At 41.8% G+C, this 27370-nt stretch overlaps 4 protein-coding genes across 7 annotated transcripts in view; all 4 read right to left on the minus strand.

The window, feature by feature from the left end:
- Nucleotides 1-1055: 1055 nt before the first annotated feature.
- kcnk7 (potassium channel, subfamily K, member 7) lies at nucleotides 1056-7157 on the minus strand. 2 transcript variants are annotated; one of them, XR_013806179.1, is made up of 4 exons: nucleotides 6251-7157; nucleotides 4841-5236; nucleotides 3222-3547; nucleotides 1056-1404 (listed from the first exon to the last, which is right to left on the minus strand). XR_013806179.1 is itself a non-coding variant. In XM_079670019.1 (3 exons), exons 1-3 carry the CDS (start codon nucleotides 6585-6587, stop codon nucleotides 3291-3293), a joined length of 990 nt encoding a protein of 329 aa, XP_079526145.1. In that variant the 5' UTR covers nucleotides 6588-7157; the 3' UTR covers nucleotides 1056-3290. The 2 variants fall into 2 exon arrangements, 1 of the variants encoding a protein (XP_079526145.1); XM_079670019.1 differs by having other exon boundaries at nucleotides 1056-3547.
- Nucleotides 7158-10784: 3627 nt separating this feature from the next.
- Nucleotides 10785-19768, minus strand: taf6l (TAF6-like RNA polymerase II, p300/CBP-associated factor (PCAF)-associated factor). Its single transcript, XM_079670018.1, has 12 exons — nucleotides 19608-19768; nucleotides 18801-18969; nucleotides 17856-17942; nucleotides 17623-17773; nucleotides 17461-17511; nucleotides 16607-16701; nucleotides 15874-15948; nucleotides 15347-15567; nucleotides 13580-13712; nucleotides 13368-13496; nucleotides 12209-12702; nucleotides 10785-11871 (listed from the first exon to the last, which is right to left on the minus strand). The coding sequence occupies exons 2-12, from the start codon at nucleotides 18945-18947 to the stop codon at nucleotides 11523-11525; spliced, it is 1932 nt and encodes a 643-aa protein (XP_079526144.1). The 5' UTR covers nucleotides 18948-18969; nucleotides 19608-19768; the 3' UTR covers nucleotides 10785-11522.
- Nucleotides 19769-20713: 945 nt separating this feature from the next.
- Nucleotides 20714-23017, minus strand: cth1 (cysteine three histidine 1). The gene is made up of 2 exons (XM_079672838.1): nucleotides 22827-23017; nucleotides 20714-21999 (listed from the first exon to the last, which is right to left on the minus strand). Exons 1-2 carry the CDS (start codon nucleotides 22833-22835, stop codon nucleotides 21046-21048), a joined length of 963 nt encoding a protein of 320 aa, XP_079528964.1. The 5' UTR covers nucleotides 22836-23017; the 3' UTR covers nucleotides 20714-21045.
- A 1787-nt stretch (nucleotides 23018-24804) lies between these two features.
- mta2 (metastasis associated 1 family, member 2) overlaps nucleotides 24805-27370 on the minus strand; it is a 42282-nt gene continuing 39716 nt past the window's right edge. For all 3 annotated transcript variants that reach the window (XM_079670890.1, XM_079670889.1, XM_079670891.1), the window contains one exon: nucleotides 24805-27203. In XM_079670890.1, the coding sequence (XP_079527016.1) occupies nucleotides 27050-27203 (154 nt within the window). In that variant the 3' untranslated portion in view covers nucleotides 24805-27049. The remainder of the gene's footprint in view (nucleotides 27204-27370) is intronic.

Consider the following 27370-nt stretch of genomic DNA (forward strand, 5'->3'; position numbering starts at 1 on the left):
AGACTTCTGCTTGGAGAGGTCCCAGTTCACCTCCTGCCCTGCCGTGGTGCCCTTGAGCAAGGCACCGGACACCCCCCTCCCCCCCTCACTCCCATTGCTGGCGCTGTACAATAGCTGCCCACTGCTCCTAGTGCTAGACTCCTGGTACTAGGATGGGTTAAAAGCAGAGAACAGATTTCACTGTGTGTGCTCTGTGCTCTGCATGTGTGACCATTAAAGAGGGTTTCATCCCTCCCAATATTATTAGATTATTATACCGTACTAAGCCGTGTGAGGCCCTGCAGTGGAAATGCACCATAAAAGTACTCAAATGGCAATTTTCTGAATATTATTCATTATATCACTGGATTATATTTAATGATTTGTTAATATGAACATCATTTTAATTTTGCAGCTAGTATCTATGGAGATCACTTTAATTTATGTTTGACACTGCCAGGTATCTTAATCTATACTATAATAATAATAATAATAATAATAATTACATTTAATATTAATGATATGAACTTTAAAGTAATCTTGTCGAATAAATGTAATGAGTGCAAAGTACAATATGTTCCTCCAAACTGTAGTGGGTTAGAAGTATGATACTTTAAAATTGAAAAACGTACAAATATACAAAATACAAAATAAAAAGTACAAATACCTAAAAAATGCACTTAAGTACAGTACTTGAGTAAATGTACTTAGCTACTTTTTAGCACTGGAAAAGAGTTGCATAAAGACTCTATTCCCTACTGAGGGAGCTGTGTGAGGTTTGATAAACGTCATTATTTGTGAATTGGTTGGACGCAAAGACCCCAAGTTTGAAAATGAACATCATTTGGAGGTTAAGTGTTTGAACAAAGTGAGCGTGAGCATCTGCTGCAGGCTGCAATAGCATCTACCCGCATAACAAACTCAACTCACTCTCAACATTTGATTTGCAAATTTGGGTAATGTAGGCGCCAGGCAACAAGGAAGAAGAATGTGTGGACCAAAGAATATTTATTCTTTAGCGATTTTTGTGCAATGCTAAAGTAGAGAATAATTATGTTTGATTAAAACATGTATGACACCACAAAAGTATTTTGATTAGATGAAATGTACTTTATTTAAAATAGTTTAGTGCTGAGATCTCTGCAAACTGAAACAATGAGATGATGTTCATGTGACCTATAGCTCCATCAACAGGCTGCACACATCGAATCCAAACTGTATAATCCACTTTATTTGGAGGACAAACAAAAAAGAACAACGAAATGTTGCCAATTATCAATCAGGGAAAGTATGGGTCATGATGATCATTTCTCTTCTAAAACGGGGGTTTGTTTGGTAAGACTGTCGGACTGCGTGTGCTTCTGGCCTGGCTCATGTCACGTCATTGAGTTGCATCATGGGAAGTAGAGGATCCAGCAATCAATACTATGGAAATACAATAATATATGAATAATTATTAAGACTTCTGCTTCTAAACGTGAAACAAGTCTTGTATAACAGAAGAACACAGTCATATAATTAAAGTATAACTAAAGTAAACAACAACAAATTGATGAGTAAGATGAAAAGGTTGCTGCATCAGTGTGTGAGGCTCAGCTTGTTCTGGGATCTTCCACACCCGTCTTATCTTTACAAACCACACTGAGGCTGACGAGTCACTCAGTGGCTCTGAACGGTCTAAACATGTTATTACCAAAGAAGCTGAGAGGCACAAACATGATCAAATAGTCTTTCCAGAGACCTTCACCTGTACACGAGCTACTTCTGACACCTTGTGGTCGGTCCTGTACCTGCCACCTTCTAGTTTCTGCAACATTTTGGAATGACAGAAACATATATACCATCAGAAGTATTATCCAGAGTAACAAACACACTGTTTAAAGAAAGTAGAAAGGGATGCTGCTGTTTTTTCTATTTCTTTTATTTAAAGTAGCTTCCCCTAATGTAAGGGACTGTAGTAAAATGATTGAAGTGTTGAGGGCACTTTTTAAAACAAAATATATACATATAAGAAATAATCTCCCCAAGATTAACCGTGATTTCCTTGAACCCTTTTTTTTTTAATAAAAACTGCTAAATCCTTTAGAAAACATATTGTAAAACAAATATTAAACTGTCACATTTGTACGACTTCCCCTTGACCCACCCTTGGTCTGTGAGTCGTGTACCAAGATGTACAGGGAAACCAGGTTCAGAATGTTTTGACAATGCAAATATACTCTAGCTTATTTTTGTCAGGTGTAGCTAGTACTACTAGAATGAGTTGTTCTTAAGTACAGGTTTGTTTTTTTATTGTTGTACCAATATAAGAAAAAATGCCAATAAATATATTGTGAAAATAAAAGCAAGCAAAAGGCAACGCTCTCTCTAAATGTACAGAAAACGAGATATGTTAGGGTCAGACTTAGTGACAAAACAGATTTAAGTGGGGTATTTGTAAAAACTTTTATTTCAGATTTATAGATGTACAAACTAAGTAGAGGTGCAACTAATTGTTATTTTTCCTGTGGACATTTTTTTATTAAAACGAAGCAACTTTTACATTTTATATATCTAGCTGAGTGTGGAAAAAGTTGTTCCAACTTTTTTAGCTCAGTGTTTTAGTTGTTGTACCTAATAGCTGGTTTCTAGTAGTCAGGCAGCTGTTTTGATGGAAAAAGGCCAAAGTACAATACCTGGTCAGCACCCAACTGCAGACACACACGCTAATAACAGACCAACACACATATCATTTGCACGAGACCCAACCAAGAGCTAAAAGGGAATACATATTTTACAAACTCAAGACCCACCTTTTTAACTTAGCTTAAATGAATTGCATTTTATTCTTTTTATCATTCTTTGTTTTTTCTATTCCTATGTTATTCAGTCCTGTGTTGGTATTAAGTGTTCTTTTTCATCACAAAGCTATGTGATACTCTGGTTATAACCTGGTTTGTAAATTGTCTATGAGTGTGGTTTGTGAAGCACTTTGAGTTACCTTTGTGTATGACAAGTGCTGTATAAATAAAGTTTGATTTGATTTAACTTGTATGGACACAGAACCAGTACAAATGAATGACCATGTGCTGTGTGTATGTGTAAATGTTTGATAAATCATTCAGCATGTTCAATTTTGAGGTTATTATATGTTAATGTTTAATGTTCAGTTTGTTTTGTTGTGGCCAAAAACAATACAGTAATGCAGCATCGAGTCATTTAAAAGGCAGAGAACAGTAAAACATGAAACCATTTTGACTTACAAAACAGTTCTTTGTCACAGGCTGGGGTTGGGGGGGGGGGGGGGGTCCAGCTGTGGAGGTCAGGTGGTCTCAGGGCTCTTTCTGTGTGACAGCAGGCGGGCTCATCAGCTCCAGAGGGGTGGAGAAGACGGTGCAGATGGACTGGGAGTACTGAGCCTCCTCCTCCTCACAGAGCTCCTCGCTCAGGGTCAGCTCACTGAGATGGAGTCCTTCCAGCTCTGCATACTGGGGCCCAGAGAAGAGCCTAATCACCGCACAGACCCGGGGAACCTGCAGGAGCGTGTCCTTCAGAGTAATGATCACCACCAGGCCCCCCAGCAGGTAGCCTGTGGACAGACCAGAACACATTCAGCATTTTTCAATGACAACCCATTACTCTGGTGTCTCTCAACCAGAAACGCATGAGCATGTATTAAATGTGTGACAAAGACAACAGAGTGGGGAAAAATAAATTTCCTTCAAGAAGGGATAATAAAAGACTTCTTATTAATAGCCCAATTGCCAGATTGTGAACCCGGAAATGTTGAGTACCCCAGAGTGTTATGTTAGAAATGTATAGTAGGGTCCCCAGCACAGAAACTGCTGGATGCTAATCTGCATATGTTGGGCAGTTTTCACTGTTAGCATTAGTTGTTAAGGATGCTGAATCCATGTCTGATATTTCAAGGATCAGAAATGACAGTTTTAATCAGAAAATAGCCATATTTACAATTGTGCTATAAAATGCATGTAGAGCAAATCTACATTCATCTTTAGGGTTACAATATCAAATCCATTGGCGAAGAGTGGAACAAATATTTGGGGGGAATATGGACTGGAGGTCTCTGCAGGCCTGAAAAAAGGTGTCATGTAATCCATTCCACTTTTTGATTTTCAGTGTAACCTTCCTTCCATATATGCTAACATGACGGCTAGGTGTTATTAAAAGTTTTAGCACTGATCTTTTGTTAGCTTCAAAGCTGAATTTCTTTTTTTGTTTTAGTGTTTTTTGGTAAATGATCACTGCTTGCTGTTACTGAGCAGCTTTACAAATGGTTAATCAGTTGGTCAGAGTTCTCTTAGAACTGCTTCCTGCTACTGCTGGAAACAAGTGAATAAGTGCACCACCAAAACAAGGAGCTGAAAGAGGCTCAAACGCTCTGTGGAGGAGGGTAATGCTGAGTTGGTCCGAATTCTTTGTGAATTGATACAATATATCACAGCTAGACTCTAATATACTGTAAGCACCATTGTGATATTAACATAATAAAAACAAATGAATTATATAATTGTATTGTGTGACACTAAATTGAGTCAGGAAGATGCTAAGTTTGGTTCTTCCTTGTGACCGATAAGCACACCATACTGAAGTTCTTTTTTTTGTGCGATCCAAGAAAACCTAACAAATCTTTACAGAATGACTGTACGGTCAACAAAACACATTGGAACCAAATCCCCCTCTTTGTCCATCACACAAGCCCGGCACACAGCAGGTGGACTGAATACCTTACACCACACCCATGTGACAGTAAGCGACTTATTACAACTGTGTGTGGTGTAATCAAGTAATGATAACATTAGATGTCATCAACAATGGCTAGATAAGCATTTAGAAAGGACATTTGATCACATGCACTCACATGTGGTGAGCAGTTGGAGGGTCTCCTTGGCTGTCGGGCCCCAGCCTCTCCCCAGAGAGTCCCCCCCATGGCCCACAGTGCTCAGGATGAGGAAGCAGAAGAAGAGAGCGTCCAGGAAGCTCCAGGCGGGCTCCACCATGCAGACCAGCAGGGCGGGGAGGGGGAAGAGCAGGCAGAGGACCCCCACAGAGAGCAGCTCGGCGTGGACCCCCACGGCCCGGCTGGAGGACAGACCCCAGACCCTCTGAAGGAGGTGCACAGGAGAGTGGGTGACCACAGGGAGGAGCAGGTGGGAGAGGAGGGTGAGGATGAGCAGGGTGAGGGGGATCCCCATGGTGCAGTAGAAGATACAGAAGAGCTTGGCTTCATCAGAGGTGGGGGTGTAGGAGTCCGAACCTGAGAGGAAGAGAGGGAGAGGACTGCAGGGATGAAGGCGAGGAGGTCAGCAAATAGAAGGTATTAGATATTCTGTGTCCTGGGGGAAACATGTATCAGACAGGCTGTGTCCATGTGTAGAATGGGTCTAATAACTGTTATAAAGGGGTAATAATGGTGTTCCATGGGTGTGATCGGGTGCATTAATGTGTAATATGCGCGTAACAGGGATGCAATAAATAATTGCTGTTACATGGGTGTAATATGGGTAAAATATGGGTGTGATAACAGAGTATTATGGTTGTAATACAGGGGTTACATGGGTGTATTCATGTGTGATAAGAGTGTGATATGGGTTTAATGTAGAAAATAGCAATGAATTACATTTCCAAAATATTGAATGCCCATCTAAGGGTTAGGGTGAAACCTCAAGCTTTGCAATGAATACATTATTTGTGTACTAAAAAGGTCACAAAAAGGTCAAGAAATGTCCATCAAAATGGCCCATTACCCAAAGTCATAAAGAAATAACAGTCCAAGTTGTAAAGATGACATTTACCTTGAAAGAAGACAGTACATACTCAGCGGAGAACAACAAATTCCGCACTAGAAATGATACATTAATATTATTTATCTTATCAAAATAAACTCTCCTTTTTTTCCCTGAGCCAACTTTTAGTTTTGATGCAACTTCAGTGATAATCATTAGTTGCAAATATTCATTAAGGTTCAGAAATGGTGCCCTGTAAATGGCAGTTTCTGAACAGTTTGTTAGAGTTTTACATTTTGAATGTTAAACCTAGCTGGTAATAAAAAAAAAGTCATGATCATGTCTCTGGGGACACTTTGACCCCATCAAGTGTAGAACTGCAATTATAGCATGAAACGCAAAAAGCAACCAGCAAATATTCCAAAAGATCAGCTGGATCCCGGGATGCACCGACTTAAATCTGTGTGAAGGGTTAGACATTGGAAGAATATGAAAATATGAGCAGGTTGCAGTTCTTTTTTAAATTCCTACAGGTTGGATCTTACCCATGGTTGTCAGGGTAACGATGACAAAGTAAAGTGAAGAAGTGAAATCATATCCTCTGTCCCCAGCGTCTGCCTTCAGGACGGCTACATCCCTCTGGTGAGCCGAGAGAGCTCTGTCCAGAAGCTCCACAAGACGGCCCCCCCGCACACAGGGGTTCTCCTGCAAGAAGGAGCGCCGCAGCTCCTCCACCTCCACCCTCAGCTGCTGCTCCACCGGCCCCTCCACCACCCAGAACACCAGACCCCCCAGCAGGATGAAGAGCAGGTAGCAGAGCAGCAGGCAGGGGAAGGCCTGGACCCGGCAGAACAGGGCCAGAGAGGAGAGGAGCTGGGCCATCACGGGCTCTGACTACGACCTGAAACCAGACACTGAGAGCAGGTTTAAATATTTAGAGAGGGAGAGCCGCTCACAGAGACAGGTGGAGAAGTAGCAGAGTGTAGGAATACTCTGTTACAAGAAGAAATCCTGCATTCAAAATGTCACTCAAGTAAAAGTATCAGCATCGAAAATATCCTTCAAGTACCAGTACTAAAGTAAAAGTAGTCATTGTGCAGATTGGTCCATTTCAGAATAATATATATGATATGTTTTATAATGATTGATCATTGAAGTGTTCTCAAAGCTGCTAAAGGTGCAGCTAGTTTGAATTACTTTGTATACTGCAGGGTAGCTTGTGGATTTACTCCAGGTGGAACTAAAGTCTGATTTAAGATTGATTATATTTCACTTAATTAATCCAGATCTGTGAAGTAACTAAAGGTATTAAATACATGTAGTGGAGTACAAGTACACCATGTACCTCTGAACTGTAGAGGAGTAGAAGTACACCATGTACCTCTGAACTGTAGTGAGTAGAAGTACACCATGTACCTCTGAACTGTAGAGGAGTAGAAGTACACCATGTACCTCTGAACTGTAGTGAGTAGAAGTACACCATGTACCTCTGAACTGTAGAGAGTAGAAATACACCATGTACCTCTGAACTGTAGGAGTAGAAGTACACCATGTACCTCTGAACTGTAGTGAGTAGAAGTACACCATGTACCTCTGAACTGTAGTGAGTAGAAGTACACCATGTACCTCTGAACTGTAGTGAGTAGAAGTACACCATGTACCTCTGAACTGTAGAGGAGTAGAAATACACCATGTACCTCTGAACTGTAGGAGTAGAAGTACACCATGTACCTCTGAACTGTAGTGAGTAGAAGTACACCATGTACCTCTGAACTGTAGTGAGTAGAAGTACACCATGTACCTCTGAACTGTAGAGGAGTAGAAGTACACCATGTACCTCTGAACTGTAGTGAGTAGAAATACACCATGTACCTCTGAACTGTAGGAGTAGAAGTACACCATGTACCTCTGAACTGTAGTGAGTAGAAGTACACCATGTACCTCTGAACTGTAGTGAGTAGAAGTACACAGTGGTGCTGGACTTGATGGGGTTGAAAATCGTTTTCTCAAGCTAGCCGCCAATATTATTATGTACCCTCTTACTGATTTATTCAACCTGTCACTTGTCTCCAGCGAACTACCACTTATCTGGAAATATGCACGTATTATTCCTCTTCATAAAAGTGGTGATCAGCTTGATTGCAATAATTACAGGCCTATCTCCATCCTATGCTCTGTTGCCAAAATATTTGAAAAAATCATCTTTAACCAACTTTCACTATACCTTAGTATTAACAACATTCTCACACCCCTTCAATCTGGTTTTAGATCAAATCATTCTACAGCTACTGCCCTACTTAAATTCACAAATGATGTGTTCTCTGCAGCTGATAGAGGGGAGTTAACTGGTGCCATCTTTATTGATCTTACCAAAGCTTTTGATGTTGTTGATCGCTATTTACTACTTGATAAATTATATGCTATTGGACTTTCTAGAAGTGCATTACTTTGGTTTAGCTCATATTTACATAATCGAAAACAGTGTGTTATTTTGAATGGGAAAAGTTCTGATCTCCTTATACAGCATAGTGGAGTACCTCAGGGCTCTACACTTGGACCACTACTTTTCACCATTTATATAAACAATTTGCCCTCCATTTTTCAAAACTGTAATGTTCATCTATATGCAGATGATACCGTTATTTACACATCAAAACCAAATCTCTCTCAAATTCAAGTTTCACTCCAGTCAGATTTCACCCTCCTGCAAGACTGGCTATTCCAGAACAAGTTACTTTTGAAAAAAACTAAATCCTTCTCTATGATCTTTGGTACCCGACACAAACTCAAATCTTTGACTGGCTCATGTGATATTTCTTGCAATGATGGTACAATTCTGCATAGAGTTGACAGTTTTAAATATTTAGGGGTATGGCTTGACTCTAACCTTTCATTCAAACCTCATATTGATCATATACTGCATAAAGTAAACTTTGGTCTCGGTACTCTTTACCGCTCTCGGCACTGTTTTACCTTAAAAGTTAGGAAAAAACTTGCTACCCAACTGCTATTTCCCTTATTAGACTATTGTGACGTTGTTTATCTCAATGCTCCGAAATCTGTTCTAGCCCCGCTAAACATTGCTTACAATAGAATGTGTAGATTTATTCTCGGTTGTGATTTCCATACACACCACTGTGCACTGTACCTAAACCTCAATCTCCCTTCTCCTGATTTGAGAAGACATTTGCACTGGCTTGAGTTCATTTATAAAAGTTTCAACTTTAATTATCCCCCATATTTGAAACAGTATCTCTTTCGTTTTACATCAACCCACCAAGTTAGACATACCTCTCAGCTCTTCTTCACCGTTCCTCTTGTTAAAAAGGACATTGGCAAAAGAGCCTTCAAATTTAAAGCTCCTGCTGATTGGAATAACTTACCTGCTACCATCAGATCTCTCCCTACTCTGACTTTGTTCAAGCGTGCATTGTCGTCTCACCTCAAGGTTGAATGTTTTTGTATGACCTGAAGTACTTTATTTATTGTTTAAGGGTTGTTGAGGCTCCATCTTATTTCACCATCTCCTCATGAGATGACCCACCTATTGCCCATTTCTAAGTCTTTATTTCTAAGTCTTTATTGTTATGATTTTGTATATATAGTACAGCTACTCTACTTTACTCTACCCAATGATATGCATTCAATGTAACCGCCTATAATGTATTACCATGTGCTGTATGCTTAGGCTGAATGTTTGTAATTTCTTGGTTATTTCTTCCGATGTATGTGTGTGAATGGTGTTTGTATGTTGTACTTGTTTGTTATTTGTTTTCTTGGGACCCCCTTGAAAACGAGGTGATTCACCTCAAGGGGTTTATCCTAATAAAGAAATTTGAATATATACACCATGTACCTCTGAACTGTAGAGGAGTAGAAGTACACCATGTACCTCTGAACTGTAGAGGAGTAGAAGTACACCATGTACCTCTGAACTGTAGTGAGTAGAAGTACACCATGTACCTCTGAACTGTATAGAGTAGAAGTACACCATGTACCTCTGAACTGTAGTGAGTAGAAGTACACCATGTACCTCTGAACTGTAGAGGAGTAGAAGTACACCATGTACCTCTGAATTGTAGAGGAGTAGAAGTACACCATGTACCTCTGAACTGTAGTGAGTAGAAGTACACCATGTACCTCTGAACTGTAGAGGAGTAGAAGTACACCATGTACCTCTGAACTGTAGTGAGTAGAAGTACACCATGTACCTCTGAACTGTAGTGAGTAGAAGTACACCATGTACCTCTGAACTGTAGTGAATAGAAGTACACCATGTACCTCTGAACTGTAGAGGAGTAGAAGTACACCATGTACCTCGGAACTGTAGTGAGTAGAAGTACACCATGTACCTCGGAACTGTAGTGAGTAGAAGTACACCATGTACCTCTGAACTGTAGAGGAGTAGAAGTACACCATGTACCTCTGAACTGTAGAGGAGTAGAAGTACACCATGTACCTCTGAACTGTAGAGGAGTAGAAGTACACCATGTACCTCTGAACTGTAGTGAGTAGAAGTACACCATGTACCTCTGAACTGTAGAGGAGTAGAAGTACACCATGTACCTCTGAACTGTAGTGAGTAGAAGTACACCATGTACCTCTGAACTGTAGTGAGTAGAAGTACACCATGTACCTCTGAACTGTAGAGGAGTAGAAGTACACCATGTACCTCTGAACTGTAGAGGAGTAGAATTACAAATTAACAAATAAAATTAAAAGTCTGAAAAAGTACAAGTGTCTCAATAGTGTACGTGAGTAAATGTACTGCTCTGTATAAATACATGTTTTCAGGTTTCAGGGCTTCCGGGAGAAATTGGCACTCTTACTATGACTCCATGTTGTTCTCGCTTGTTCTCTGTCCTTTGTGGGATTCATGACTCGGGTCTGAGCTCCAGCTTCAGCACATTACGTCTAGTGGTGCTGCAGAAGGGTACGTTCACAAAAAATAGTACAACGGTTCATGAGATTTAGTGCTCAAACTACATGACGACTAATTCAACAAATACAAACAAAAACAAATACAAACAATTTTTTTTTTTCGAATTTGTTATTTAAACACAGCAAAACTTCTCTGGATCAGCTTCTCTTTGCTCCATTGTTTTATATCATTGTTATTTAAACATATTTTGCACCTTTTCACTTTTGGTTGGAAAATTACAAAAATCACATTAAAAAAAATGAGAATAACTGTTAGTTACAGTTTCAAATATCAACTGAAAAAGTGACAATATATATTGATCTGGTGTTCCCAATTTTCTTTTTCCCAAAATAATATTATAATATAATTTCTAATCGCTCATTAAGAAACGCACCAATTTGAGGACACATATAAACAAAAGCGGAAAAAGGTGGGGAACACGACCAATGTGGACCACCTGTTAGTGGGACATAAACAAGAACGCTTTCATACTTAAATTCCATTTGCACTAATGTGATCATCACGTCCTCCTGAATCTGCAAGTGCTTCATACTTTGTGTTTGCAATGGTTTATTTAAATGCTGACTCATGTCACATTGGAAAAGTTGTTTTCCGGATTTGCATTATATCAAAGCCCTAAACCCAAAGTCAAGACTTCAATAAACACTCATCATTTACGTGATTAAAGCATGTTTCAAATGATGCAAGTATTTGTTTGGAAAAAGGTGGTGGTGAAAATGTTTGCAGGTTGTGTCAGGTGGGATGCGTTGGTAGAGAGACCCTACTGGCCAAACATTGTTCTCCATCTTGATGAGAAAACAGAATCCTTTCAAGAAAAGAAAGTGATTCTCTGCATGTTGACGTCAGTAGTGCTCCAGCTCATCTCTGCCCCCCCTCTAGAGAGGCAGGTGAAGGGAGTAATGGGAGCCGGCCCCCCGGCGGACAGGTTTGCCCACCCTGCCGATGACGGGCAGTTTGTGGGCGTAGGCACGTGGCGGGACAGCAGGAAGAGGCGGGGGCGGGGCGAAGTTGGTCTGGAAGGGGCGGCGGCCCTGGCAGCGCCGGCCCATCTGCCGCCCGCCAATCAGGAAGGTGAACACCGGCAGTCCTGTGGGAGGGGGGGTGAAGCGAGCTTTGGGGAAAACGTCTCGGGACAGACCGGCTGAACGCTGGCTGGGGCGGGACGAGGAGGATCTGGAGCGCTGCACCGAGGAGGAAGAGGAGGAAGAGGAGCGAGCCAGGGACCTGAGGAGAGAGAAGAGAGTTTGCATCATTCAGTCATGAAAGGGACGTACGAATACTGATGGTTCTTTCTGTTGTGATTTATTCATCTTTTATGTCAAGGAAACCGATACATCTTTATAATAAAAAGGTCTTTAATCCCTTTATCAGAATAACTTTAAATGAGCACAAATTCAGTTCTACAGATTCATTAAACTACATGTAATACACTAGAGGAGGGAGAAGAACTCCCTCTGGAGGGAACTCAGGGAGTTCAGCCTCTGCAGACCATTGACATGCACCGACCTATAGAACCCACTACAGGAGAGGGAGAACCAAAACACATAATTCGTTCTCTCACCTTCCTGATCCGGTGGCTGCCAGGCTGGGTGGGGGGGGGTCGGTGCGAGGGCTCCCGTCCTGCCTGGGGCTGATGTTGAGGTTGGCCGTTAGCTGGGGCATCTTTCGGGTGGTGTCTGGGTTGGAGGCGGGGCCAGCAGGCTCCTTCTTGGTGTCACTGTGCTGGGACAGGGTCCAGGGGGGGCTGCCCCACCCGGGCCCCGTGCTGAACCGGACCGCCAGGCTGTCCCCGAAGAAGGAGTACAGCTCGGAATACATGGCGGGCAGGGGGACGGGGGTCCACTCCTCCCAGGGGCAGCCGGCCCCCCCCGCCTGCAGGTGGCTGGCGATGCCCAGGGCGGCGTCTGACAGAGGCTCTGGGGGGGGGCTGAGGCCAGGGGAGCTCATCCTGTACCCCATGGCACCCCCCACGGAGACCTGCGGACCCCCGGACCCCCCCTCTGCAGGCTTACTCAGAGACAGAGCCTTCATCTTCAGCAGCCGCTCCACCGCCACCTGCAGGACACACAGGGAACTCTTCAGGGATGTGCGTCAGTGCAATGCTACATTGCTATATAGACTGTGACATTGAAATATCAATGGTGTGAAAAACATTACTTTAAGCATTTCTCCAGGAGTAGTACGAGTACAAAATGTCACATGTACATACAGTACAGAACTCCCAACAGGGATATAGCGTGTGATGACCCAAGGACCTTTACACTGCCACCATAGGCATTTCTATTTTGGTTCCAAATCATTCATTATTCCTCCCTTTGGTATTATGTGTAAGGTGTCATCATGAAAAATGACTGTAGTCAATTTCAATTTCAATACAAAATGAAGTTGTTTGGATTGTGCCAATGACTCAAAGTGTCAAAATGAAAAATAATGATATCCATAATAACAATAATATCACCCCGTCCGGAGAAGGGTCCATCAATTCACAGGAAGAAAGAGCAAAGAAACTCAAAAAAGTCATTATTCTTCAAGAATACATTTAATCTCAAATTAAGGTTCTTTTTCAGATCTCCCAATGATCAGTGTTAAACTTTTAATGTGATGCTTAGCACAAAATACTTAGAGGGCAGGTCAAACTTTGCACAGAAGGTGCAAATGATATTATAAGTAGGAATTGGACGATAAACCAACCAGCCGGGCTGGACCCCTGCAGTACTGACCAGGATGGCTCCGTACACCTTGTGTCCGTCGGCTTTGACCTGTGCGTTGGACACAGAGTAATCGTCCAGCACCGCCTGCAGATTGGCCCAGTACGCAGGGAGGTGAGGGAACAGCACCCTCTCTACAGCCTGCCAGGAAACACACAGAGTACATCAGGTGAATGCAGAACAACCAGATGACTGATGTTCCCAGAGGGCAGCAGGGAGCGTACCTTCCAGCCCAGAGCGTGGAGCCCCACCACGGCTCCGTAGTGGGAGCAGAGGGGCCGCACCGGGTCCGACAGAACCTTCTGTAGGGACAGGAGGATCTGATGGTACAGACCGCTCACCAGGTCACCGTGAGTCCTGAGGGAAACACATTAACAGAGAAAGGACTTTGATTGGCCGTTCACCAGACTGGCTGACACCAGTGTTGGGTGTAACGCGTTACAAAAGTAACGGAGTTACAGTAATGTATTACATTACTTCGTTACAGCAAAAACGCATTACTAATGAAATGTGGGTAATATATTACCCGTTACAATTCTCAGTAACACAGTTACAACACATTTTAACCCGAAATTAAATGGTGTTTTGTTTTTTAAGAATGTACCAACATAGCGAGACATTTCGACACCAGAGACAAATTGTGCGGGTAGATTAGTAAACCTGGTGTGTTTACCCTTCAGGCTCATCAAGATCCCTCCGCTTCACGTCGGGGTCCCTGATCCACCTGTCCTTTTCCCCATAATGACCGCCTCGCTGCACCACGCCGCTTATTACACGGCCATATACTGAACAAAATACAGAGCCCATTCCGTGTTCTTGTTATTGTTTACTTCCTGTCTGCCTTCCTCTGGTGATTTATCTGACGTCCAGCGCTCCGTCTTTTAACCTCTTTTCCTTTCTCTTTCTTGATCCTCCTTAGCAACCTTCATTATAGTCCTTGACAGTGGTCTGTACTGCTGTATTAACAACGTGTCACATGTTAAGAATTTACAATCAGAATCGAGTATTCAACTAAGCCGTGTAATACAAGTTGTTAGTTAGTTAGCCATTCTTTTGCGGTTATTTTGGTAAAATAACTCAAAAGTAATGTAAAAATAGTGTAACACATTACATTTCAGAGACAGTGATATTGTAATGTGACTTATTACTTAAAAAAGACAGTAATAAGTCATATCATGTACTGTATTACATTTTGGAAGTAACTTGCCCAACACTGGCTGACACACACTCAGCTCTGAATGTGGCCACAGTTTGGTAACAGGTTTGCCCTTACAACTTTAGATATTAAAAATGTCATTATTTGTTTTTGCAGCTTGCTCATCTGTGCAGGTGGCCCAAAAGAAGTGCAGCTATTCAATTAGAAATGATTCCATGAGGTGCTGAATCATTTGTGCTAAAAATACAAAATAGTAAAGAATCTCCATAAAAATGTACTAAAAAGCCAAAAATAAATGGTAAACTGCATGTTGTGTGTTGTAAAGTATGTGATGTGTAATACTAATGATTATGGTAATTATTTTTGAGTTTTGTACTAACCCGTGATGTCATATGCATGTCATTTATGTGTTATTTTCAACCTCTGTGTCTAAGTAAACAATAAATAAACAGTACTTTATTTCACTGTGCAGTATTGAATTTTAGATGATTGTTTATCCTATTCTATTTACAAGTATATAGACTCCTGCATTGGTCACTTACAACATTCTCCAAATTATTTTGCTATTTGTATTTATCTTTTATTTTCACATCTATTGTTTATTTCATCTGCATTACTTGCACACTGGTCTAGCAACATAGTCTGCGCTATTTTATTCTAACGTTTCTTCTTGCACTATTTTAAAATGTTAAGTCTAATTGTTTTATTTCTTATATTTATGTTGCATTGTTTGAGGAGCCTGGGACTTCAGGTTTGCCATATCTCCCCTGTAGCCACTGTGCATATGAAAGTAAAGCCCTTTGAATGTTGAACAGCAGCCTGGTGGACCTCTCACCAGAAGATGTGGCTGAGCAGCAGCGCGGCGTAGTCCCGGAGGGTCCAGTGGTCGTTGAGCGGGTTGATGGAGGCGGCGAGGGGCTCCAGGATGCAGTACATGACGCTGGACACCAGGCTGCGCACGTACGAGCCCAGGTACAGGTTGGGGTTCTGGACCAGGCTCTTCACCATGTGGAGGAGCCGGTTCAGCTGCTCCAGGTCGTGGCTCACCGACTTCACCTGGACACACACACACACACACACACACACACACACACACACACACACACACACACACACACACACACACACACACACACACACACACACACACACACACACACACACACACACACACACACACACACACACACACACACACACACACACACACACACACACACACACACACACACACACACACACACACACACACACACACACACACACACACACACACACACACACACACACACACACACACACACACACACAGTCAAAACCGGAAAAAGTGAGATCACCTACGAGATGATGGGGTGGACCTACCCCACTGATGACGTAAACAAAGTATGGCAGGAGGGCGGCGATCTTGGAGTTGGACTGGAGGTCCAGCAGAGCCACCTGAAACATAGGAGAGATGTTTGCTGTGACACGTTGTTTAGCTGGACCAGGGGCCTCAAACTCACTTTAGTTCAGGGGCCGCATATAGCCATGTTTGATCTCAAGTGGGCCGGACCAGTAAAAAAATCACAGCATAATAACCTATAAGTAACAACAACTCCTGTCCTTTGTTTTAGTGCAAGAAGTACATTGTAAAAATGTTCACATTTAATGAACTATATGTTTACAAAACATTAACAAAAATAAGTGCAATTCTACAATGATCTGCCTCAATTTATCATTTACACAAAACTCACAGATCACAGGGTCTCTAGAAACATGCAGTCACCGGTATCTGGAACTGATCAATATAGTAATTTACTTTATGATCAAAAGTACTTGTCAAGATCTAGAAATGATTTGACATTCATTTCCATCTGTGCAGTAATCCTGACACACAAGCATGCAGACTAAAGTGGGAACTATTAAGGAAGCAGGTTCAGCGATCCCCTGCCTATGACAACATATAATGAAGTTGTGAAAATTGCAGTTAATGTCTTCTTTCTAATTTCCACACTTTGGAAAGTCATAATGCGGGCCGGATTGGACCCTCTGGAGGCCTGGTTTTGGCCCACGGTCGTTTGACCGCCCTGAGCATCAGTGTTCAGCAGAGCTTTACCTTCATGAGGTGGGGGTCCTCGCCCAGGATGGCCCGTGTGATCTGCTGGTAGTACTTCAACAGGTCCTCTGATAGAGTCTGCACCGCTGAGGGAACTGGGACAATTCAACAGTGAGGTCAAACAACTGATGCACAATAAAACCCTCAGTTCACTGGTGTAGAGTGTAACACAGGTATCAACAATAACTCCAAAAGGCTTCAAATGTAAGCCCTCCCTCCATGTTACGTGTTGCAGCCTGCCAGTGACTCAGCTCTTTGTTTGCGTTATGTTACTGGTTTGTCAATATATTTACATTCAGTTCACTGATCAACGCCAGGAAAACAACCTTAAAAAGGGTTCTATATCACTACCTAGCGCTGTGTTTTGGCATGGGACAATTTGAACAGTTCATATCATGATTATCCTGTCCAAAATAATTGCAATTCACTAGATTATCCACATAATCCTCTGAAATTACTTGAAACTCAAATGGATCTTAAAACACTGGACTTGTTTTCCTTAAAAAAGTTATACACAGTATACGAGTCTGTCCTCTTTTACGTACTAATCTCTGCATTTTTATAAATCAGGCGCTTTGTGTTACTTCTCTAACATGATGGCGAGCTAGGTCACTTCTTCTGGGATATTCATGATTATTCTGTAATGGTGGTGTTTCTTTTATATCCTCTATCATCCAATCCTGAGCTGCAGTTGTTTTACGTGATCGGGCACAAGAGTGTAATTTTCAGATTGAAACCTGGTATGACTACAAAACAAGTGATTTTCACCTGCCAACAGTCATTATAGTGTTGAGAGGAGAGGCAACATCCCCTACCGTGTGGGGCATGTTAATAACAAAGGGTCTCAGTCTCACCTGTCCCCTGAGGCTCCAGGTTTCCTTTCCCATCCAGGTAAGACACATTTACTGTCAGGAGAAGAAAACAGGAGAAATGATCAGGAACAGATTCCTCCAGATCAAAAATGTTTAGCATGAAAGAAGCATCTGTTCTGTCAATATGGCGGCGGTGGGTCTTACCTCGCACCAGGGTCTCCGCACAGCCTTTGGGAATGTTGGTGGCCAGAGCCAGCTCCACCAGGTTGATGTCCCGGTCCTCGATGAAGAAAAGCTCTCCTTCTTTAGCTGAGCGGAAAGGAAGAGCATCCTGGGCGCCATAGCCACATACAGCCTGAGGAACACACAGAGACTGGTGTAAAACTGACCCTGTAGACATTATTGGAGACAGACGGTGGTGTGAACAGCATCCTCACCTCCACGTTGCTCCAGCGCAGAGCTCTGTTGAAGTCCTCCACCGTCAGCTTCCTCCTCTTGGCATGTCTCATAAACTGAGAGCTGCTCTGTGTGGGCCACAAAACACATACACTGCATATTAGACAATGATGTGATACATACTGTATTTGTTGATATGTGTGTGTATATTTCCTTCCACGTACGTGATAATCCACCCAACATCCACCTCCAGAGTATGAAACAAGAATAGCCTTTTACGTATAAATGTGATGATTGCTTCTTACCCAAAAGACTAATTTTGAGTCGAGCAGTGGTGTAAAGTAACTAAATAGATTTACTCAAGTACTGTACTTCTTTGCTACGTTGTACTCCATTACAAATCAAAGGTAAATCGTGTAATTTTACTCACTTTTAACCACATGTACTTAATACCTTTAGTTACTTTACAGATGTGGATGAATGATGTGAAATATAATCAAGTGTTGGATCAGACTTTAGTTCCACCTGGAGTAAATCCACAAGCTACCCTGCAGTATACAAAGTCATTCAAACTAGCGGCACCTTTACCAGCTTTGAGAACATTTTCATGATCAATCATTATAAAACATAGCATATATATTATTCTGAAATGGACCAATCTGCACAATGACTACATTTACTTTTGGTACTATAACTTTATTTATATATGTCAATACTTGTTTTCTTTTTACTTGAGTAACATTTGAATGCAGGACTTTTACTTGTAAGTACACAAATATTACTACACTCTGGTACTTCTACTTTTACTCAAGTATAACATCTAAGTACTTCTCCCACCTCTCCCACATATGTATTCATACTGTCAATACTTCATAAACAGCTGATGAGGCTGGTTACAATAATAGCGTGTAAAGATACATTTAGTGTAGGGTATCAGATGTTTTCACTGCTGCAGTGATCTGTCCATGCACCCGGGCTGCACCGACCTGAGTCGCCTCCCTCAGCCGGTAACACACATCCTCCGCCAGCAGTGTGGCCACATCGTCGCCGAGCTCCACGCCTGAACTCTCGGCCATGAGTTTGACGGAGTCCCGGGAAACCTCGGCGAAGCGTCGCTCCTCCCGGTCCGCCATGCTCACGGCGACCACTCAGAAACTGAAAGGAAACAGCACCTACGTTAACGTTAAGAGCTACCTTTGGCCGTTTATAAGCCCTCTACATCTCCTTGGACACGAACAAAAAGCGGAGAGCGACAGGTCTTTTTGGAACCTCCGGGCCTCCGTACAAAAACACTTAAACTAGTGTAAAAAAGTTTAGATTTAGATTATGAACATTGAGTCGTTATTTAATAAGCTATGTCCCGAATTTACTAAAGCACATATCAGATTTGTTGCAGGTATTTACCCTTCGTGTACCCGTAATGTATTAATGATATTATTTCAAACATTGAAAATCACCAAATGTTTTAATGGGCACACAAGTGTTGGGGTCTCTTCACATCATGCTCACAACATGAAACCAGGGTTCCATCTATCAGCTGGAACAAACTATTTTATGTGACTATTGTGAACATTAGTCAAAGTTAATTTGACACCGATACAACTACACTTGTCCGGTGTGTACATGTCTGTAACTGCATAATTTGGGTTATATCAGAGTAAAATACAGTGAGGCAACAATCATGTACCGGCTGTAGCTAGCTACAATCATTCGAGATGCTAATAACTAAAGTTAGCTGTCTACGGATAAAGAAAACGCCATGCAAAATCGTTGGCATTTTAACAATACTTTACCTTCTTATCTAGAACGGCTGAGTATCTTCAGAGGGAACGTTTTACATCAGCGTAGCTATCCACCTCAGACTGTAAACATTAGCCGCTCCATTAACAGTGTAAAGTTAGAAAGCAAAACATATGTACATCCGGCAGTCCCTTCAAAATAAGACAACCCTGGAGAGACCATTCCGTCGGTTTCTGAATAGTGTGACCCCTAGTGTGAAGCACATGTGTTTATAGGGGTTTATATACATCTATGGTGACGGACTACTACGGACGAGGGTGTACAGCGTCAACGTTGAGGTAATGCATTTCAAACGTTTCCTTGAATTAACTGAATACATTTGACCTAAATAAGTGCAACATCCGGTTTAATATAGGTAACTTGACTCGGCTTGGGTGCTTGACATCTTCCGTATACTAGTGACGCGCTTGGAGTTAAAGGCTTGTGATTGGTGAATTGAAAAGCACTGAGCTGCAGATTGGTTAATTTAAAAGCAGTTACAGGCAGCTGGTCCTGTTGAATTGAGAGCTCACATGGGTCAAATCAGAACACGAATATATATATAAAATATATATAAAGCGCCAGTAAGACTCGCATTTTAACTGTATGAATCTGGCATCTAATGTTAAAAGCTGGGCTTCTGTCTTGCTGTTCTGGTCCCAGGCTTTCCTCTGGATGTTGGAACCTGGATCCAGGGATGTACAGTGTCTGATGAAAGGCAGGAGCAACCATGCAATTTTTTTGTCCACAAGAATCCTATGAGTACAATTGTGCTCAGACTTGCATGCCTACATTTCAGGTGCAAAATAACCCCTACTTGTGACACCCATGCTATGAGCATATTTATTTTAACATGTAAAACAGCTTGACCATTTTTTTTTTTTTTTTAAATGTCCTATACACCTAGGGATGTGCAGGCCATTGTCAGTCAAACTGGAAGAGCTAAATAGGAACATTACTGTCTGAAATATTAGAAGTAGCAGTAAGATTTCCTGTTATTCTACTGATGTATAACAACGAGTTCTCAACAAAACAAAAAAATACAGCTGCATTCAGTTACATTTGCATGTGAAAAGGTTTAAAATCTGTAAAACCATAGAGAAAACCACAACATGAAGGGTTAGATTAAAATTAGTTTATTCATGATACTGAGCTCAGACATCTCATTTACTCAGTTCATTAATAAAGTATTTACAATAGTTTAAAAAAAAAATACATTCATAGCATCAACTTTAGATTTTCCACAGACCACTTTATCTGAAATTGAAAAGTTCATGTCCCATCTAAACTGCTGACACACAAGCTCTCAAGTCAAACAACCTTAATTAAAAATATATAATAAATTCCTTATGGAAAGGGGAGGATTTAAAAAATAAAACATGTTTCCATAAGGTTTTAATGGAGCCGTGTTGTTCAGTGCTGATGCTGGATTCCAACTACGACCACTTCCTGTCAGAGCGCCCTGTTTTCCCAGATCTCCTGCACCTTGCTGCTCTCCAGCTGCTGCAGGTGGAGGGCCAGCGGCAGCAGCAGGTCGCTCAGGTGCTGGCTGGAGAAGGTGAAGGCGTTGTGGGCTTTGGCCTCTGCAGTGGGGGTGTTGACAGAGGAGGCTGATGGTGGAGAGGAGGAGGTGGAAGGAATGGATGAGCAAGAGGGGAAGAAGGAGGTGGGGGAGTCTAAACCAGGGGACAGCTGGGGGAAGAAGGTCTGCTCGGGGGTCTTGATCTTGTTCGGGAGGCCGTGCTGGAAGCGGCAGCGCGTTCCGTACAGGCAGAACCCGAAGGAGCTGAAGGTGCGGCACAGAGCTCCCCGAGGCTTCCACTCCTTGGCCTGGGGGTGGAGCTGGGGGCTGGAGACAGATGGCGCTGGAGTCTTCTCCTCCATGACGTCAGGAGACTCCAGACCACTGCCGACATCTCCGCCCTCTACATGTAAGAAGTTACAGCGGGTTCCAAAGGGACAAACACCAAAGGAGCGGAAGGTGCGGCAGGCGACATTCCTGCCGTGGCGCAGGGAGGGCCGCTGCTCGGTGGAGCTGTGGACGAACAGGCAGCGGTTGCCGTAGTAACAGTGGCTGGTGGTGTGGAAGCTGCGGCACAACTCAGTCTTGTACTTTGGGTGGCGGAAGGGCACATGGAGCTCGTGGAGGCCGTGGGCGAATTGGCAGCGCTCGGCGTACTTGCAGAAGCCGTTGGACGAGTAGCTGGTGCAGAGCTCCGTCTTGTAGCGGGTGGAGCACACCCAGGGGATGAGGGGCGGGGAGGAGGAGTCTACCAGGGGGAACAGGGCCTTAGCCATGGAGAGCCCTTCTACACCAGAGTCTTCATCAGAATCCTCGCTGGACAGCAGGTTGTCCACCATCTCCTCGTCTTGGTAGGTAGGCAGGAACAGGGCGTCACTACTGGTCTGTAAGAAAGATAAAGAGCGTTGATTGAGTTAGCATGGTATACAAAATACCTGCTCTGTCTACGTACAGGAATCTGTTCCCATGGCTTCTTAAACTTCATGTAGTTGTAGAGACAGTTTGCTAGTGTAGACCATATGGTCCAAGTTCAGGAAAAACCTCAATCTACTGCTCCTACACAACAACTTTTCAGTATGGGAAATTAGCTCACAATTGAAAACAAAAAAAATGGTGCCCATGGCCTGTACATGGTTTGAGCCAACAATATCACAATGCAATGGGTAAGATGACTCAGAGGCCCAACATCCAATACTCTATAAAAGCAACTAATTAAGACTGTTAGGTAGGGGTGAAGAAAACAAATATGTTTGATACAACTCTGGTGTTACGTCTGGGCTTGCCTTTGAAGCTCGCCAATTTAGAGTTTTTATGTGCTGCTGGCATTTTATAGCCATATTTTAATATATTAGAGAGGACTTGCTTTTAAAATCAAAACTCTCTAGTGTGATGATTACAGCTCCTCAATGTTTAACCAGCCCAGCAGAATGGAAAAAAAACCAATATACTGTCAGCTGTTACCTTACATCTACTTTGATTGAGGCTGCATTGCATGAATATGGTTATTACATCAATTTATATAAAAAGCCATAAACAATCAAATCACAAATAAATATGTTTTCCCATTTGTACCTCTATACTTTTGCTGTAACAATGTAAATGTCCTCTGTGGGACTAATAAAGGTATTTTGATTCAAAATGTTACTGAAGTCTACCAACCTAAGACAAAAGTCAAAAGTCTAGACAGCAGTGCAATAGTAGCTTGACTTACCTCAAACATGGCTGCAGACGGATGGAGTTGCTCGGAGGATTTGGAAGGTAAACGGCGGCAGAACAGAGCCGCAAAAGCGGACTGCGAAACAGAAGGCCTGGGTGTTGTTAGAGGAATGGCACTGGACCTAACACTGCTGGGTTGTTATGGAGTCACAAGCAACGAATGAGTGTTCTCCGTGCGTCTTTTAAACCGGCCTCAGCTCCCGCCTTGCACATCAAATAACACATCAGGTGTGCTCGAGCTGTACGTCACGAGCCGAGCGACCAATCACGTCCGGGCGCGAGACGAGCTGATGACCCAGTGATAACGGTAGGCTACATTAATGTCCAGGTATTTTAGATTAAGATGAATACATTCAATCAATGTGTAATCATTTATGGGAAAACACGTGATTTATGACATTGGTCGTCGGTTAATATTTCATATGTTACTGTTCTATGCACGTACTTTCATTTGACTGATTTTCAAAAGTGTGTTTGCTGTCCTTAACAGAGAAATAGCTAATTAGTTTATCACAGGACTCAATCAACATCCTCTACTGTTGAAGGTGAATGCCTCAGATTCATTTAGGTTTGTCGAAATGAACACCTCATGCAGTCGGAAGCAGATCAAACAAAGCTTCTAATTAAAAGCCGTCTGGAATAACACAGCTGAGTACAGACTAATATTTCCTTTAGCTAGTATTTGTTTAAGCTTTTCTTTATCAGACCCAAAGCAGAAACCCTTTTATAGTATAGAACATCAGTGGAAGGGTGAAATACATCTCTGTATACAATGAACAGTGGTGTAAAGTTACTCAGTATATGTACTCAAGTGTACAATATTCACATAGGCCTACCTGAACTTACTGGAGCAATTGTATTTTATTCTACAAATACTCTTGTACTCCACTACATTTTGGAGGCAAATAGTGTACTTTTTACACAAGTACATGTATTTAACACTCAGAGCCGGCCCTAGACATTTTGGTGCCCTAGGCGAGATTATGATTTGGTCTCTCTCTCTCCCCCCCCCCAGAAAGATTTGTTTTAACATTTTAAAGTAAAATGCTTCAATCTGGTGCACTTTGAGCAGAATTACTAGATCTAGGGGGTACAACTCTAAAACACCCATATGAAAAAGATCGGTTTACATTTTAATAATCAAATAAGTATGTGAACATAAAAGTAGACTCCGAGTACTTCTTCCCCCACTGATAATGAAGTTGTTGGGGCTTGTTTCTTCGACAAGAAAACAAGCACCAACAACTCTTAATGACATCAGCTATAAAAACCTAAAACTATAGGGAGATTCAAATTGAACCAGAATGTTGAACTATAGAGCTGTGAAAAGGTGATAGTGGTAAAATGAACATATTTATAAAATCAACTGTGTAATGTACAAATTACCAATAATTCTCCCAGCTCATTGTTTTGGTTTTCTGCACTGTCCTTTTTGTAGGAGATTTGAGGGTTAACATTTTTACCAAGGGTCTAAATTAAAATGATTATAATAATTGTATGTATGGAAACAGTTGATGGTTGTATGTTATCTTATCTCTTAGATCATTTTCCATCAAAGCATAATTCCTAATGTTTTTACTTGATATTTAATTCACTCATTTCCATTTTGAAACAAAAGTGGTCAACTGAATCTCTATCAAAATACAGTCCCTTATGTTGCAATAATGCTACTTTTTAATACCTCTCATTGAGAATTGTTTTCGTCTCACACAACCATCCTTAAATGAATTATTCTTTGAATTTGACCTAAAAATAAAGCAGCATTACAACTTGATTTAGCTTACTTTACTTATTAAGGTAGTCACCTTAATAAGTAAAGTAAGCTAAATCAAGTTGATTTCCATGAAGGAGTATTTATTAAGACAAAGAAAAAGATTAGCATTTGCTATGAACTCTCTGTAATGGATGTTTAGTAACCTTTTGTAGCGACCCGGTGAACACAGTGGAGAATGAGCCCATGACTGACCACGAAGAAAAAAAAATTCTTTATTTATTTTCTTATCAAGATACATTAAAGGATACAGAGACATCGGAATAAAAAACACTTGAGAAAAAGTTTCAGTTGTAGCATGTTTGTCTCTCCATCATACAAAAGTCAGCACCCTGTCCCTTTTGAATGTCGCCCCCGGTTCAAATGGCCACCCCCCACCCCCAACCACCCTATGAAGGAGAACAATGTTTCACATGTACAGTAGCCTATTAGAGCCATCTCCACAACAATGGAGCAGAATTACACACTTCAGATGTAAAAAAGTTTAAAATATGCCAGTTTTCCACTTGTCTTTACACAGATTAGTATTTGCTACAACTCAACACTTCAAATTTCTTTTCTTTTTTTGAGAAATATTACAAAGCCCACATTGGGACCAAACTTGCGTATAAAACCAGTGGAAGCCCTCACTGCTGTGGGGATTCACAGGAATTATAATCACCCAATTAACAACTTGCTTTCACTACTCACTCTTTCATAACGGTAAAAACAAGGGGAAGAAAATAAACAAAGGAAAGGAAAGCACGTTGAGACAGCTGAAGATTTCTTTCGCATTGTTATCATACCCAATCACAATCAAAAACACCGTTCTGTTCTGCATCAAAACATTTACAGAAGAGGATAAAAGGCCTATGAACAAAAAGTTCCGGATGAATTCATATTGGAGAAAAGTTTAACTTTGATCTCTTTTTTTTTTTCAGAACTTCACTTTTGGCCCCAATTGTCTTCCGTACATTTACATATTGCTGCTTTTTTCTTTTCCTTTTCAAAAAACAGACTTTCATCAACTGACCAGTAACATAATCGCGTCAGTTTCCTTCAAACCAACCAAATGCTGTGGCTTTAATTGACCATGACCCCACGATTAAAAGTGTCAAACTGTCGTCTTTTTTCTGTTCTCTTTTTGCACATTATGGCTTCATTTTGGACCTTTGCAGACTCAAACATAGTACCTCAAAGCCACATGTGTCGTCTCATCATGGAAAGTCACACAGTAACTCCAAATCCATGCTAACCACAATCCTTAGATTTCCCCCCAACACTATGATCCCTCCTTTAAGCAATGCCCCCCACCCCCCCTCCTCCTCCTTTGATTCCAGTCAGCCTGTTCTACTGTATTAGGTGAGGGCAAGAGAACAGGAGCCAGTGAACTGCTCCCTTCAAACCAGCTAAAAGCTATAAAAGCATGACGGGAGAATAAAGACAACATTTTGCTCGGCTGGAAAATCAAAAAAAATTTTTTAATGGCTTCTGTGACGCCTGGAGACGGTACGGAGGGTTTAATAAAAGCAAAACTATTGAGTGAGCACAACCGATTTGAGCAAGTCAGGATCAACATGTCAGTATTTTTAAAACAGGATTAAGTTCATGCATTTTTCAGAACCTCCATTAAAAATGTGATGACATTACTTATCATAATAAAATGAATATTTCATTATGGACTATTGTTCTTTCTAGATGAGCATTGAAAATCTGCATTTTAAAAAATAATTTATTAAGAGGATTTTTTTTAGCGAGTCAATTTATGATTCAATAATGGTCATTTTCAGCCCGTTACTGATGATATGAAATGACATTTTGTCTGCAGACATGTGAGATTCTGGCTTTGTGCTCACTCAGTCATTTGGACGTGCAGATGGGAAGGACCTGTCAGGATCTATTTAGTTAGTTATTCAATTAAACCTTCGTCCTGTTCATTTATCCCACTCCTGTCATACTGTGCCCCCCCCCCCCTTATAGGTGCATATATTTACACAAGGATAGAGACGTGGAGGAAAAACAAAGTGTGCTTTATCACCATTGTTTCAGGATGAGAAATATCTTGATTTAAATTACACATTTTAAAAACAGGCAGCATCGAAAAGGGAGCAAAAAGAACTCTGGAGCTGGAATTGAATACTTCAAAGCTCAGGATGTTGTGTGAGTGTGTGTTTTTCATCTAAGGAAATGTACAGTCGTATAAGTGCTTGTGTGTGCATGTGTGCGTGCGTGTGCGTGTGCGTGTGTGTGTGTGTGTGTGTGTGTGTGTGTGTGTGTGTGTGTGTGTTTCGGACACATCAACTTTTGGGGAGTAACAGAGGACTAAAGAATAATGACACAGAAAGAGGAAAAGAAAAGACTACTGTATGGCGTCCTGTGCTGCCTGTTAAGTGACGGCCTGAGCACAGACCCCCTCCACTCCCACCCGACCCCTGTGTCCTGTTAAAAGACCCCCCCCGTGTGCCCCTTCAGTCCTCCAGGACGATGGGTTCACTGGTGCTGGAGGGGAGCAGGGGCATGACCAGGGAGCGGGGGGGTGGGGGAAGTTTAATCCGGACCATGAGGTGGGGTTTCCTCGCCGCCCGGCGCATCTCGGACTGAGTCAGGTGTTTCCTCAGAGCCCTGGGGGGAGGGGGGGGGGGGGGGAGCATAGAATGTCAGAAACAAATAAATAAATTCAATACTTCTGTTCTGAACTTTCACAATAAAAGCCTGTTGGATATTTAAATGCATCACCTTACTTTTTCAGTTATGTGTCACTTTTTTTAACAAATAATTTTTTTCTTCAA

The sequence above is a fragment of the Notothenia rossii genome, assembly GCF_949606895.1.
Source record: "Notothenia rossii genome assembly, chromosome: 3".
Classification (NCBI taxonomy): domain Eukaryota; kingdom Metazoa; phylum Chordata; class Actinopteri; order Perciformes; family Nototheniidae; genus Notothenia; species Notothenia rossii.

Bases quoted from the DNA above. Each gene is read 5' to 3' on its own strand.
- kcnk7 (XM_079670019.1), bottom strand. From the start codon at position 6,587: ATGGCCCAGCTCCTCTCCTCTCTGGCCCTGTTCTGCCGGGTCCAGGCC. The intron at 5,237-6,250 runs GTAAGATCCAAC...TCTTCCTCTCAG, and splicing joins CGTTACCCTGACAACCATGG to GTTCGGACTCCTACACCCCC. The intron at 3,548-4,840 runs GTGAGTGCATGT...GTCTGTCCACAG, and splicing joins CCTCCAACTGCTCACCACAT to GCTACCTGCTGGGGGGCCTG.
- taf6l (XM_079670018.1), bottom strand. From the start codon at position 18,947: ATGGCGGACCGGGAGGAGCGACGCTTCGCCGAGGTTTCCCGGGACTCC. The intron at 15,949-16,606 runs GTAAAGCTCTGC...CCTATGTTTCAG, and splicing joins AGGACCCCCACCTCATGAAG to GTGGCTCTGCTGGACCTCCA. The intron at 12,703-13,367 runs GTCAGTACTGCA...TGTGTCCTGCAG, and splicing joins AGGTGTACGGAGCCATCCTG to GTGGCGGTGGAGCGGCTGCT.